We start from the raw sequence: 16,174 nt of genomic DNA on the forward strand, positions 1-16,174 counted from the left end.
ATATATCACAGTACACTTGAATTATCCAGCAGCTGTATAGAACAGGGTGGGAGAAAAGGTCATGAAATAATATTTGTAACTTTGTGCTATGCACAAATTTTACACCAGAATAATTAATCTATTTGAAGCTTGCAACAGCTAACCCAACACATCTGGATTGACTTGTTTGTGCAATCTGGATTTGCATTTATGTTTTGCTAGTGAGAACAATTTATTTGTAGTATTTCCTATCTCTCATTTTGCAGTTTATCCAGTGGCATATCAACTACTCACTCATTTAAGCAAATGCAATTCTAAACACAAGAATGCTGCTTCTGAATAAAGATGCAGAGCATGAAGCCATTTTCCTATTAATACTTTATGAAAATCAGGCATCTCAGAAGACTATGTTAAATAAAAGAAGCAGTTCCAGGATAGACAGGATTTCCTTATGACCAGTTTGAGGAAGCAATGGTCCTAAGCAATCAATTTCCTTTCTCTATCCTAATTTGCCCTTATACATCATATTCAAGATTTTATCTGGACAGGGGCTGGTTGGCTCAGTGGATAAACCTCTGCCTTTTCACCTCTGGGATCATGGTTCAAGTCATACCCTGATGAAATGCACTTGATCGTCCTAATCTAGTTCCTAGTGGACAGTATTCCCATTATCTTTAAAAGGGTCAGAGCCAAGGCCATTGGGAAGAGTGCATTGTGCTATATCTTGTCTGTTGATTAATACATTTTCAGTGACGCCAGATCCTTAATCTTCATAAGCATACATATTCTCACAAAAATCTTAATAGAGGTCCCTTGTGGACTATATATTTCTGCTCAATTTGTGTATCATTTCAGGATTTCCTGGGAATACACGCAGAACCCCCCCAAATATATTGCTTAAAATTTAAAAGTATGTTTGCCTGTACTGTTTGCAATAACATCTCTGAGTTAACTAGCATGATAACACCTCACCTTAAATCACTACTTCTCAGAGGGAAAACAAGACCTTTAACTCAATCTGCACTGAGAGCACATTATAATTTTCTCTTGAGGCTGAACAGACACAGAATAAAGGGAATTTATTCTGTGAAGGGAAACTGAGTCAGAACATAATCTCCATAAGAGTTCACTGTTTGTCCTCTGCACCAGGAGAGCTGCTGCACAATTAAAATAAGAAATAGAATCACTTCCATTCCACGAAAATCCAGGCTTGGAATCACTGGGTCTTTCAGCATAACACTCTTGGCTCTGGTTGGAATGAAGGCTGGAACCCCACCAGGGCCCCCTGAACCCTCTGGCAATGCTGGAGCTGCAGGCAGCAGCACCCCTGGCCAATCCTGGTGCCCCCGAGCAGCCCAAAGGCCAGAGGGACACAGGCTCTGTGCCTGTGGGGCTGGGACACCAGGGACAGCAGGGGCAGCAGGGACACCAGGGCAAGCACAGCCTCACTACCAGCCACCCGTTCCACAAAGATCAATAGAAAAAAGAGATCATGATTTTAGCAGGAATATCATCAGGTTTCACTCTTAAGACAATTAATTCACTGATCACTTTTACTACACAGTTGTGGCCCAAATCCTAAGGACAGTGCATTAGCTTCTGCCTGGATTGATTCTTTAATATAGATCATAGGAAAGACAGGAATGTAGGTACCATTCCTCACTTCTAACTGCAGTTAAAGATTATAAAATGATTCCTGATGATTAAATCGTTCCTCTGTAGTCATTACAGGTTTTTACATTCTGACTACATATTTATTTAATGGACTACTGAAGAAATACAATTTAGTTTGTGGTTCTTTGATATAAGTCAATAACCTGATTATATTTTTTCATTACATAATTACACTTGGCTTTCTTTTCTTTTGATTGTTTTGAAATTAACAGAGAACTCCTTTTGAAAAAGCCTCACTTATAGGCTGATCTATCACAAACAATTAAAGCATCTCCAAATATCTGGTAAAAGTGTAGGCTTATTCAAGAAGCCCCTGTCCCTCTTCTGGAAGCACCAGCATGGCTGATTGTTACCCCTTAAGGGCTGAAAATGCAAAGCTGCAACTGTGTTTTGTGTGAGTGCCATGCTGGTGAGCCAGAGCCACCTCAGCCCGCAGGAGTCCGCGCAGGGCTCCAGGGCACCTCTGCCCCTGCTGGCCTCAGAGCAGGGACGGGCACGGCGGCGGCTGCTGGCCAGGGCTGCTGCCCCTGGGCACGGGTGGGAGCCCTCATCTGTCACCACTCCAGAACAGAAGCCCCATCTGTGCTTTGCCACCACTCATGGCCAAGCCCAGGATGACACCGTGGAACCCATCAGCACAGCCCGACTGTGTCCTGCCCTCCAGGGCAGAAATGCTGAGCTTTTGCTCACTGAAAAACAACCACCTGACTGTGACCTGTCTGGTGCCAAAGGGGAACTGTGCGCGCTGCAGCCCCTCCTGCCCACGCCTCTCAGTGCCCACCCTGCCCACGCACCCACAGCGCAGCTCCGTGTGCCACGGACTCGCACCCTGCTCTGCTGGACGCGCCACAACTCCAACGCACAATTCAGAATATAATCAAATAACAAACCTGCTCTGCATTACTGCAACACCTGCTTTCAAACAGGCTTTATCTTTTTTCCTATCACCACGCAACTGGGTAAATCTGGGTGTTTCTTTCTGAAACACAATGATACAGAACAGTCATTGCACTCTGGGGTAATCAATATTGGTAATTGCTAAGCCAACTTTGGAATAAGCGACAGCTAAGTCTGAATAAGCTACAGATTAGTTTGGGAAAATTAGACCCGACAGATTACAGTATGCATTTCAAACTGAATTTCTGTTAAATAGGTGATTTGTATCTATATCAGATTTTTCATTAAAAATAATCATTTTTATAAATATATATTATGATTCTTTTTGCTGATTACAACGTAAAAAGGAAAGAATAACTGTGTATGGACAATGAAAAAGTAGCCTGTTGATAATAAATATTTGTCAGGCCTTGTCACATCCGTAAACATTCCTATGTAACTGAAGAGACACAGCACTGATAAAAAAATACCCTCTGAAAAATCAATGGATTTTGAGCTAAAGCAGTTGCTAAACACACAGAAAACATCTTTATCCAACAGCCCCAGTGCTGTGAAAATTCCCAAGCCTTGCATTGGTACAGCTAAGGAAAATTTAATCTTCCCAAATACTCATCAGGTCACTCCATCCTGCAGACCTGACAGCCCCACTTATAATTAATTATACAATTTCGATGGGAATATCGACTGCACAAAGCTATAAATCATAGAAAAAGTCAATAGGCATGGACACATTCAATCATGTCCCGACCAATGATTACTACTCTTAAAATACAATAATTATTTTCAGGAGCCAGCTTGAATTAAATTTCTGTCAGGCCGGTACAAGACCGGCGGTTGATGAAGGATGCGATGGATTTTTTGGGTTGAATTCGGCACAGAGACATTTATCGTTTTAGATAGGTAGTTTGTTTTTAGTGATCATGGCGCTGCGTGTTTAACTAGACCATGAAGATTAGATTATCTCCAATGGCTCATTATATCGTTTATCTCTTTCCTCCATGTTTGATCTGGAAGATTTCCCACTTCTTGACGCATGAAAGAAATGACTACTGATTTTGAAATGGAATGTGTTTAAGTGGGATTCTGCCTGTACCTTCACACCCCACAGCCCTGCATGCAAATCAAGCAGCAGCCATCCAAAATACCACTGGGACAAGCCAAACAAGCACCAAGAACAGCTTTACACAGCTTCAGGAATGCACCGGGGGAAAACACAAATGACAAATACCTGAGTTGTTTAAAAAAAACTGGAAAAGTTATAATAATTATATACACAGAGGAAAAATTTGAGACAGGAATGTGATTAATATGGGAAAAGGAATTGGGAAGAGACTTACTGCTTTGAATTAAATGTCCCCAAAACTGCAAAACATCAGTGAAAGAAACATTAGGCATTTCCTGAGGATGCATTCACCTTGTAAATGAAACCAAAGCACCCAAGCTGCTCTGACAGTAACTGCATCTGAAGGTACCACAGAGGGACCTCTGGAGTGAGCACACAGGCCACGCTGTGGGACAGCAGCAAAGGCCAGAAGGGGAATCAGATCTTCACCCGTCATGGGTCTTACTCATCAAACCCTTCTGACCTCAACAAATGAGTGAAATCTCAGATTCTCACATGAAATCAATCTCTCAGGTGAAGCCAACTTAAAATCAGAGAGGCTTCAGCTGCCCTCCATATCCTAGAGCCCTGCCGACAGCCCTCCAACAGCCTGGCTCTCTGAGCAGTGAGAGAATGAGCTGCAGGCAGGGGAAAAGAGGAGAGAGGTGGAGAACCAGGGATCCTCTGCTCAGCCCATCCCTGGGCACCAAGCAGCCATGTGCCCTGTGAGTGGTTCAGAGTGCAGCTAAACTGGGAGGTGGGGATGAGGGCCCTCTCTGTCTTCCCTTGGACACATAACCCCTAGGAACCCTGCATGAAATGGAGAAAGCTGCAAGCAGTGATACACAGCTTTTCCAAAATGAAGTGGTTACCATTTGAAATAAAATCACATTAAAGAAACTATGATGCCCCTCTCCACATAAAAATCAGATTCCTTATTACAAATCAGAGTGTTAGTGTCCCCTGTCTGCTTAATCCTCTTGGGAAGCCCTGCATGCTTGTCCAAATAGTGACAGTCTGCTTCAGAGCTTGAGATTGCTATTCTACTTACTCTTGTGTTTCTAGTATATTTTTGTAGACTTAGAAGAGCCAGGTATTTTCAGATGGGCTTTGCATTTAAGGGCTTTTCCTAAGTTACTGTGTGATGCACAATGAGGAGCTAGGAAGAAAAACAGGATGCTTGAAGAAATGCAGACTAGAGGACAGACAAGAAAAGTGAATTGTTGTGTACATTTAATTTACAATATATTTGTATAAAAAAGAAGGTAAACATGCCAAAGTTAGGAATCTGTACACAAAAGAACTGGCTAAGTGGTGAGGAAATCTAGAGCAGTTATTGTGTTGGCTGAATTATCTCTTCCCATTCTGCAGACAGGAGGGGTGATAAGGATAAAGGGCTGGTTAGAGAAATGCAATTTGTATGTGAGTTCCCAACTTACTCCTTTGAATGGGTTTAGAAACGAACTTACCGCAGTGCCATTGTTGTCTCTAAATACGTCTTGATTAAAATAGTCAAAGAGCTTCTTTTCTAATTGCAGCATAACCTAAATAAAAAAATAGGGAGAAAGGTCAGCAAAGCTCTTGGACTCAGTAACTCAACACCCAGCTGCTGGCAGTGACCCTTTCAGAGACATGCGGCCCTTTAAAACCACACATTTCCACATGTCCAAAGCCCCTTGTCAGCTTGCCCATTTGCTTGGCTGGCAATCACCTAAACAGATCCAATTAACTGAGCATTAGGTGTGACAATCTATATCCTCCCCTCCCTTTACATTATCAGTTTGGAACAACTATATTCATGCTTTGTAGAAAAGAAAATGAACATTCAACACTGTTTCTATTTACACTGGGGTGCCAAGGGCATTAAGTTGTTTACCTTTCGGTCATTATCAGATTCACGAAATATTAGCTTGACTACTTCATTTGTGTCAGCTGCCCGGATGGTCTGCATCGTGGCCTTTGCACACAGTGTCTAAGAAAAACATAAGGGGAGAAAGGGAAACAAGCTTATATGCAACAGAAGACCAGATTTAACCGAACATTATCAACAGATGTATCTTCAATGCCCCCCATCAAATATAACTTGCTGTAGGTCAAAATACAAAGCATTGCTAATTTAAGTCACTTCCACTAATAATGGACTTGAAACAATAAACTGAATTACCACTTGAAGAGAAACGGGCAATATTAAGAAAATATCAATCAGGAAAGGCAAATAGTCATTCAGCTTGTACTATGTAGACAGGTTCTTTCACAGGTATCACTGTACTCTGTATCACACATTACTTGCAAACATCCTCCAAACCACTGCTTACAGATAATGACCAGGTTTTGTGCTGATTCTTAAGAGCTGATAACCACATTGACACTACAGTTCTGCGAGTTAACCCTTGTTTGAAAAAACATCTGCCTATAAATTCATGTTACAAGTACACTTTGCAAGTCCGAGAAATGCTTACACAATCTGACAGCAATTTTCACAATTTACTTTGCATAGCAATTTCCCTCTTTTAACTAAGAGACATCATGTCCCTGGATATTTTGAGGACTGGGTGCCTAAAACATGTTATGAACCAACATTTTATCAGGCACAGACGAACACAGATGAACAACTTTATATCAGGCACAGTATGAATTTCCACGGAAGTGTTGGGCCTTGGTCCATTGGCCGCTGGCCTGGCTGGGACCCGGTTCCACAGGCAGTGGGGAATAACATGAAACGGACTGCTCAAAGGGTTGGCTCCACCGCATGGCAACAGGTAAAAACCCAGAGCTTTTAGCAAAGCAGTTAGCAAAGCTTTAAGTATGTCAAGTGCTTTGAAATGGAGGCATCTCCATCTTACTGGGCACATTTTGTGAAGTGCCTGGGCAAGAGACTGCTGGCTGCTGTGCAGAGCCACCCGTGCCCTCTGCCTGGCTGCTGGGAACCACAAGGAAAGTCAGAAAGCAGAACTGAGGAAATTGTTCAAGCTGGGCACTGTTCAAAGACAGACGTGTCCCCACACCTGGAGGCAACTCAACATCCATGGCTGCTGCTGAGGCACACGCTGCTGACAGGATCTGTGCACAGACAGGGATGCACATACTGGCAAAGACCTTCCTGAATCATTCTGCTAGAGGTTGCTAAGAAAAGTGTTTTCTGTTAAAGAAAGTTAATGAGTCAAGGAGAAGTAACGAGGTAAAGAGGTAACAAGGAATGAGGTGCTCATCCCATTCCTTTTCATAATAACCAGACAAAAGGTTTTCATTTTGCATAATGTTAATTTGTAAAATAAATATGTTCTGTGGTATAGACCTTATGTTCTGTGGTACAGACTTTCACATCCTACTACATGCTTCTATCTCTCACAGACAGAAACACTTATATTTGGACTCATTATCAGAGGTGCAGTGTGTACCAGACACAACACTATGAAGTACAGCTCACTTCTGCTTTCCCCATTCTTGCCTTCTCCTGAAGGCAGGAATTCATGCCAAACATGTATTTAAACAAAAATCCATCTGCTTCCAAATAATTAAGATCTCAGCTGAGGATCTCAGTGCCAGAATGGGAACAATCTGCCAATGGACATTTTGCTCTCATTTGATAAAAATTCGATCCTTGATGAAGGCCCTTGCCTATGGGCACAGTACAGATAAAAAGCATCAAGTTGAGTGCTTTCATTTTTAACAAGTAACTTAAACGGGATTTGGTAAAAACCCACAAATCTTGTTATTTTTCTTACAAGTTTGTGAATTAAACAGGTGTTGATTCCCCATCTCACTGAAAAAATGACGTCCATTTCTGATGAACTTTTCCCGACTGTTTCCTCCGTCCCCAGAAGCAGTGCCGCGTGTGTCTGACTCCGGGTTTAGCCCAGAACACAGCACGGCTGCAGGTGCGTGCCATCGCAGGGTTCGCCGGCACCAGGAGCGCTGCCCCACGGGCGCAGGCAGGGGCTGCTCTGAGCGCTGCATCTCCTCCGCAGGGCTCCAGGAGGCTTCTCTGAAGCCTGCGAGAAGCGCGCTAACACCTGGCTGAACGCCGCCCTGCCTGGCAGGAGCAGCGCCGTGCTGGGCCGCCGTGGGAGCCGCACCTCCTTACCTGGCCCTTTCCAGCACCGGCCCCACCTGTTTGCTCCCCGCAGCAAGGCAGGCACGGTGCCTTTGTCTGCTGCACACGCACGGCCCTTGGCCATCTGCAGGAGCCAGCGAGGACACCCAGCAGCGAGCCGTTCCCCACCTCGCTCCCTCCCGCCCGCGATTGAAATTCAGAGCACAGAGCAGATAATCGGGTCAAGCCCAAAAAAAGAGGCTTTGGGCTCATGTGTCACAAATCAGTCTGGTCCCTTCAAACAGCACACCAGATTAGAACAAGCACCCGAACAAACCAGAGCGGAAAACCCGCAGCTCTCTAAAGCTGGTTTCAAAAGCTCTAACAAATCGCTCCATCTTTCACTCATTTAAACTTTCCAAATGAGGGTCAATACGGTCCCCGAGCATCCAAATGCTAATGCGCTTAAGTGCGCTTAAGCAGCTTTCCAGAGTGAATGGGCCAAAGAAGGGCTCGAAAAGACACGGCAGAGTTACTGTCACTGTCAAAAAGTCATTGTAGCCACCCCCAGAGTGGTTGCAATTCAACAAATTCATGATTTCTGTCTCTTAAAGGCATCTGCTTGAGAACATTTTTTTCCCTGAGCTGCTTTATCTCACAACGTCAGGCCGGCTCCAAAAGAAAAACCCTGCGATCGACTCTTGAGAACCAATACAGAGAAAGGACCCACATACCTTATTGCTTTCAAATTTCACACACACAAAAAGTTACCTTATTCACAGACAAAAGTGATTGGGCAAAGGTTCATTTCTTATACAAGCTGGAGGCACTCCTTTTTTTCTCCTCCTTTCAATTTCTGCACAGTCGTAGTCACCCAAGCAGAAAACTTTCAGGATCATGTGCCTTTTTAGGCAAGCCTGCTTATGAAGGGATTTTTTGTTGCTAGCAAAGAAAATCAAAATGCTATGAAAACTCACTGTTCTTGCTGGGTATTCCCTCAAAGGTATATTTTTACAAGGGCAGCAAAAGTGAAATCAGATATCATAACTCGACATAACTTCTTTTTAAAAAAACATCTTTTTTTTTCTTTGGAAACAAGACTTGGTTAAAAAGCTTGCAGAAGGGCTGTATTCAGAGCTGAGAGAGAGCTCAGTAGCCAGCCTTTCCCGAGCAAACACAGCCATATCTTATTCCTGTTTTCCCATACTACACACAGGTAGATGCTTTGTAGCACTTCTGAAATAGCCCTTTGCGATAACTTATGTGTACTGAATTGCAAAACACAGTAACAACTTTCCTGACAACGGCCTTGGAATGTAATAACAACATCCTGTTACACAAAGCTAGGAGGAAATGGTTTTTATATTTACAAGAGACAAATCTGAAACTACTTCTAAACTCGGCAATTCTCAGAATTACACTGTTGATTTACAGCATAACACACCTTCTGCTCTCCCATATACACCACAAATCATAGTGTGTAAGACTGCATTTCTTCATACTTAGAGTAAATGGGATCCAGGCATTAAAACGATTGTTATATAGATAAAACACACAACAGTCTATAACATACACTTTATATGGTGTGTACATGGGAACACTGTCAGCAGCTGTGGTCTGCACTGCTGCCTCCTGCTTGGCTGGAAACTGCAGCTCATTTTTCATTGATTCCACACCTTAGACTCTGAGTCCACCTCCTGATGTGTGAGCTATTACATGCTCGTGAGTCCCTCAATAATTTTTGGGGGGTGGGAGGGAAACCCCCCAAAAGGGGATATTTACACACCCACAGACTCAACCTGTCCTGCTGCATCTGTCCACTGATGCTAAAGATGTGCATTATTGTTCTCTACTATTTGAATACTCAGGACTTATTATCATTTTGAATTCTTCTTAAAAAACAGAAGAGAAAACAGAATATATACATTGTTCCTTTACAATAAAAGAGTTCAGCAATAGCTGCCGCTGGAATTTGCAGCAAGCTGCACAGATTGACACAGATGTGCTCATGGCTGTGAATGCTAGGAGAGAAGTTCAGAGTGAAGATTCCTGACAGGAGCTAATTGAAATAAGGTCCTGAGCACATGAGCAACCAAATAATCTAGATTTAAGATATTTAACTTTTTTCAGTTAAATACTCTGTGGATTCTGAAATGACAGAAAAGACAGACATACATGTATCATCTAATTATGAAAGTGAAATACTACTGAAATGCTGCTCAAGACCCAAAATCAATCTGACACTTATTAAACCAGGATAATATTTTTTAAAAATTATTATAATCTGGATGCAAATTGTATTTGAAATAATCAGCAAGGTAAAAAATTTGCTACTTTGGGAATAACTGAAGCATCTGTCTTGTTTGGGCTCCTCCTTAGCTTTGAGGAGATGACATGATTTCCTGGATATTGGGAATATAACAGCAGCAAATTCCCAAAGTCAAATGATGTCAGAGAATTAAAATTTGCAAGTGAGAAAAACAAAGTTACACAAAACTTTCTGAGTCAATGAGAGTTGTGCATTTAGCTATGGGACAGGTAACACTGTGCTTTTTAAACTGCACCTTCCCATTGAAATGGAGGCTTATTATAGCCAATTTTTCACAGCCACAGAGGTTTTTGGCTTCACAGCTGCTGCAAAAATCAAGGGCATCCCAGGGCTCAATCTGCAGGGTACAGCAACCAAACCCTGTCTGAGAGGACATACACTTCTATTGAAAAAAATATCCTTTAGACTATATATTACCTTGTGTTAACTTTAACTGTGTGCAAATAGCAATAATATCCCAGAACAGCTACTACACTTTCCAGCAGCAGGAACTGAACTCAGCAGTGACGTAAGTGTTAGCTGAATAAAGAACAAACACAAACAAGTATTAATGAGAATCCACGTGAAGTACCAATAAAATTCTTTCTCTTTGGATGCTCCCAGCGGAGCCGGTGCCCTGCCCTGGCCGGTGGCACTGCTCAGTGCCCCGTGTAGGGCCCCTCTGCCGAGGGCACCCCACTGCCACCGACGTGGCCCTGCTGCCAGTGCCCTGTCGGGACTGATTCACCCTCACGGGCAGGTCAGAGAGGCACCAATGCCACCCTGTGCGCGCCTGGCCCAGGAGCTGACCGGGACCTATGGCAGCTGTGGTCCCTTCCATGCAGCTCCCCTACTCAACTGTGGCACAGGGATATTCTGGGGTACTTTAAAATGCTTCTTTGGGTGGTGTCTGTGACCAAAAAGTCAGCACCAAAACACTATCCTCATGCTCCCATTGTCCCAGAGATCTCCTGTCTCCCTAAAACAGATGATCCCTGCTGGAAACAATCTGCCTTACTTTGGTCTCTATTTCACAGCAACACTAGGTTAATTATAAGATGCATCTTCTTGTCCAGAAACTGAGATAATTCACGACAAGGTTACCACGGCATGTCACCAGGCAATGCTAAACCTTTCCTGTTTGCTTTCCAGGCACAGTGCTGAGTGAGCCGAGAGCCTGCATGGCCTCCCTGCCCTGGCACTGCCCAGGCACCACCCGGCTCCTGCAGAGTCATCCCTGTGCCTGTTTGCTCGGCAGGCAGCAGGCCAGGCTCAGCACAGCATGCTGCTGCAGACCCGGGCCCGGGCAGGGATGGGCGCTGGAATGGCCGGCTCACAGCTGGAACAGCTGGCTCAGTGTCCTGTGTCAGGGGCACAGCCGGCCCTTCTCCAGCTCTGGAGACAGCCCTGAGGTCCCCGACTGTGGCTCTGCCTCAGCAGCTTTGCCCAGTGCCAACAGCTGGTGGCAATTATGGCTCTTTTAAATTCTCTTCTTCAGAAAAGAATCTGAATTAATTGCAAGAAGTCTCTGCCTCTCAGATTCTCCAAGTTTACAAATCAAGCTAGAAGTCCTTTTCCATATTCCCCTGCATGCTGTTTACCTTCTTATTTTCTCTCTGTCTCTCTGGTCAGGTTGCACATTCTTTTTGTACTCTCCTGTTTCATTTTCCTGACTAGGATCTCAAGCCAGAGTTCAGCAAAGCATCTACATGGTGATTCACAAACAATTTACCTGGAGCTGTCTGGCACCTGTGTGAATCAGGACACAGAACTGCGCAGGGTCTCTGTGGACAAAGGTAAAGGGCTCCCCATTCACTTTCCTAGGCTTCAGTTTAAATTCACTTGCTGACATCAGATATCAATAATATGGATTCAGGACTTTGATCAGATCCAGGTAAGTCCACAGCACTACAAGATCGGAACTTGGAAACAATCTGCCAGAAAAATCCCTTCCCTCCTCCTGTCCGTCCGTCTAAGTAATTTTGTATTACCACTTGATGTCAAGTAGTCCTGAGGGAGTATTCTAAGAGAAATATTTGGTTTTTCTTAATTACAGAAACTGGGATAGTCCAACTGTTCCTAAGGAAATTCTCTGCATAAATGTAATATATATGTCTTGTTCCATAAGGCATGATCCTCTTCAGACCTAGTCAGACGTTCTGTTACTTATCTTCCATTATTTTTTCTGCTTTGGCTGTGCAGTAATGCCAACTTGAGAAATTCCTTGTTGGAATCCTTCAGAGCACTATTCTTCTTGATGAAAGCTAAGATGGACTGACAGATCAGCATGTGTAGACACCTAAAGAAGACTGGCATCACATAAAACCAGCTGTGGGGTAGAACAGTCAGTGTGGAGAGAGGAAACAGGGTGGCAGGTTCTATGTACTGCCTCCACTCAGCAGCCTGGAAATGCAGCTCTGAGTTCCTTCTGGCTGGGCTGTGATGGTGTCAGAGTCAAGTGCTGAGCAGCACAGCAACGTTCAGGAGCCCTGGGACGTGGTCTCCACTGGCAGGTTCAGAGCTTGGGACCAACAGCCCTTGGCCAGCTAGGGGCACAGCTGACCAGAGAGAGAACAACTTGGAGGCACAGCAACTTCACAGCCCTGGCTGGGGATTCAATGGGATCTAACCCCGCAGTGAATGCTGATCCCTGGCTCATTCGACTCCATCACTGAGGGCACCACTGAGTGAGGACAGAAAGCTCTGCAAGGAATGAGACAACCAGGGTGCTCCTGCTTGTAACAACCAAAGATCCCCCCAGAGGGGATGGGACCTGACTGGCTCAAACAACCAGAAAGTGTATTCTTCAGAGTTTCTGAAACTGAAATGAATTTCTCTTCATTACACAAACCAAGATTCAAATATGTGAGACACGTGAGTACAGAAGAGTTAATGCAGCATCATTTTAGAGCTCGCAGCTGGGGCTGGCTTGTGAAGTGCTATTCTTTCCGCTGTATCTTTAAGTGCTGTTAAATTCATTTGTCACTTGATCAAAAGCCAACAGGCTACAAATCTCCCAAGCCCCTCTGGTGCTGAATAGTGACAGGAGGATTCTGTTCTGCCATCAGAAAACATTTGTGCGCAGCTCTGTCCGCAGTCATACACGCTACTTTAACTCATCTGCCTCCCCATTCTCCCCAGCCCGCGAGGACAAATTGCTCACTGTGGCTCCCTTTCAGAGGCAGCGCAGCGCGCAAAGAATCATGACTGAGCAGAAACACAAGGAACAGGCACATAAAAATTCATCACTTTGGCCTACTGACCTCTTGCCACTGGATTTGGCAAACCCCATCTCAAAAAGTAGCACCGAGGGAGAGCTAAGCAGAGCGGCTGAGTGAAATTACTGACAAAAAATATCCTGGACACAGGAAAACCCCACCAGATGCTTCATTGTCTTTGCAGAGAAGTGGTGCTGAAAAAGGGGGTGATCTACCACATGGCATATTGGGTGGAATAAGTAGTGCCATTGTTTCAGGGCAGCTCTGTCACTTTACTGACCGCAATACAAAGAGGTGTAAAGCAAGATTTAATCCTGACTTTTTAGTCAGCAGATTAAAACCAATCATGCCAGATGTCCACAAGACTGTTTAACATACAGAAAGCTTTTTCATACTCTACAAAATAGTAGAAGTTGTAATAACTTCTTTATTTCCTCTAGAGAGGCCTTTTTCACTCACTTTTAGGCAGTAAAAAGGGAGATGTTGTAACAGATTTTAAGATGTGCTATTAATTTTTACTCTAGCCTTTCTTCTCCCTTTTGAGACAAAGCTAAACAAAGTAAATTCTTTAATCCATCCAAAATTAGACAATTATGGCAAAGAAAACTGCTGGTATAAGAAAGTTGTGATTTTAAAAAGAGTTTATACCCATTAATACCGGTAATGGATGCTAACCGCACTGTTTAAATTCTTCACGTAGTACTTGAGGCGGTGAAAGACATTCAAACATGGTGGTCGGCATGCTGAGAAAGGAACAGATGATCCTTTTCACCTCAAACTGGCATTGTGCTGGTTTCTTCCTGCCAAGATGTCTCCTCACATGTGTGTGCTCTGCTGCCTGCCTGGGCAGGGGCACGGGGCAGGAGGGCACCGTGGGGCTGGGGGCTGCAGGACCCTCGGGAGCCCTGCCAACAGCAACCCGTCAGGACCTGGCCGGGCACGCAGAGCCCTCTGTGCCAGCAGGGGATGGCACCTGCACAGCCCTTCCTGCCGTGGCACCCAGGGCCCTGACCACAGCCACTGCAGGCCACAGTACAAGAGCTAATACTCACTGAGCCGTCTCCTTTAAACTCACCTACACCACTGTTACACACTTTGGAATGCTGCTGCTTTCTTCTATATCTACTTATGAACAAATTAATGTCCAAAATACTACCATAAAGGATATAAATTCAACAATAATCAAAGCATATTTAGTAATTTTTTCTACTATATTAGCAAAATGGAAAAAAGTGTGGCATAATAGTGTTTCCCTGCTGAATTTCCAAAGTCAAAAATGCTGCTAAATTCAGCAGAACTCAGAATGTATATTTACTTTGTCATATTAAATTGCAAATACTTTATGTATTTAAGAAAAAATAATTAACTTCTCTTTGGAAGAAAATGATAGAAAAAAAAAATCTCCTTGAAATCCCAGTATTGGGCTGATTTGTATCACATTTATCATTTAGTAATTCAGAAACCATATGGCAACAAGATAACACCTTGTTTGGCATCCCTTATCTATCAGTTGCTGTGGAAAAAATACAACTTACATATTTCATTTGTTTTCTCATCATGTGCTTTAACAAAATCTTCATTACAAACTTCTAAAACAAAAGTAACCATCTTAGTGAATCCCTGACCTAAACCAGTACTGTTAAACCGTTCTCTTCAATTCATACCTGGTGGAGATCTAAGTGAAGAGTTGAAATCATAAACCAAACAAATCAGCAAGGCACTGCTTTAGTTCTGCTGACACCAAGCTAGGGACAGGCACAACGCTCTCCTGACTGTTGTCCTGAGTGCTTTCAGAGCAGCACCTGTGAGACACCTGCAAGCTCCTCCTGCTGGTTCCTGCAGGCGGGGCAGGGGCTCAGCTGTGTGTGCCTGCAGCTCCTCTGCCCTCCTGCCACCACATGAACCTCTCTGCATTTTTCCAAAGCAGGGTGCCACTTCTGGAACTCATGTCAGACAAAAGAGTGTGTTTTGGCAGACCATGGTTTGCTGCATTATAAACCACGGCCACAGGTACAAGGATAGCAGCCTGCTTCCTTACTGGAAGATGTGTTCCATTAGGTTAATTAAGATGCACAATTTTGCTTTCTTTCATCATCATCATCCTTACGGTACCTCTTGCAGGTCTTGTATCATACAAGCTAATGATTCTGTACTGAAAATTTTGGACAGGTAGAACCTCCAGTCCAGTGCACTCTGACGGCTGAAAGGTGTAACTCAGTGGCTTCAAATCCTCTGGCCTCTCCCTGTCATACTGAGGGGATGTGGGCAGGCACTGCAGTGAAGATGATGCTATTTTCTTTGTGACTAAGTCCAACTAGAGGCTCTCAAGCTACCTAACGGGAATAAGTCAACCAAGTGTAAATCTGACTAAGAGATTTCTGCCAGTTAAACACTTACTTCATTACTGCTTATTCCACCCTGGAATTTGCACAAAATTACAATTCTACTCTCCACTTCTGAATTTCTTCAGGCAATCTTGTGGGTGGCCCTCAAGATACATTTTACCAATTTTTCATGCCCATCCCTCGAAATGTGACCCTGCTCCTGTGCTTTTATCTCTCTGACAACTTCACACAGGAAAACATGCAGCCCCTCTGATAGCATGAAATCGGAAACAATAGCCTCTGGAAACAAAGGGGAGGAGGGAGGCAGGGTACAGTTCAGGTCCTGGCTGATTTTAGGCACAAACAGATGTTCATAGGGCCCAATACTCTGAGCAAGCTGAAAGGAAAAGCTTGTAAAAGAAATGGACCTTAAAAACAATGTATTGAAGAGCTTTAAAATAAAGGCAAAGGGAAAGCAATATGGCTTTCACTGATAAATCTCAGCTAAGAAAACCAAAGTGGCACCATGAATTTCAATGATGCATTTTTCTTTCTCAATGAACTCTACAGCTCATTTTGAAATCTACAAATTGCTTAAATCTCAACTTAGTTTACAAGTCTCCCACAGCCATTAAAAGG

At 43.7% G+C, this 16,174-nt stretch overlaps 1 protein-coding gene across 3 annotated transcripts in view; it reads right to left on the minus strand.

Moving 5' to 3' along the window:
* Window positions 1-16,174, minus strand: part of INPP5A (inositol polyphosphate-5-phosphatase A) — a 181,365-nt gene that overhangs the window by 26,916 nt on the left and 138,275 nt on the right. For all 3 annotated transcript variants that reach the window (XM_063162928.1, XM_063162929.1, XM_063162930.1), the window contains exons 10-11: window positions 5,529-5,624; window positions 5,122-5,196 (exon numbers count right to left, since the gene is read on the minus strand). In XM_063162928.1, coding sequence (XP_063018998.1) covers window positions 5,122-5,196; window positions 5,529-5,624 — 171 coding nt within the window. The remainder of the gene's footprint in view (window positions 1-5,121; window positions 5,197-5,528; window positions 5,625-16,174) is intronic.

This window comes from Melospiza melodia, chromosome 9, assembly GCF_035770615.1.
Source record: "Melospiza melodia melodia isolate bMelMel2 chromosome 9, bMelMel2.pri, whole genome shotgun sequence".
NCBI lineage: Eukaryota > Metazoa > Chordata > Aves > Passeriformes > Passerellidae > Melospiza > Melospiza melodia.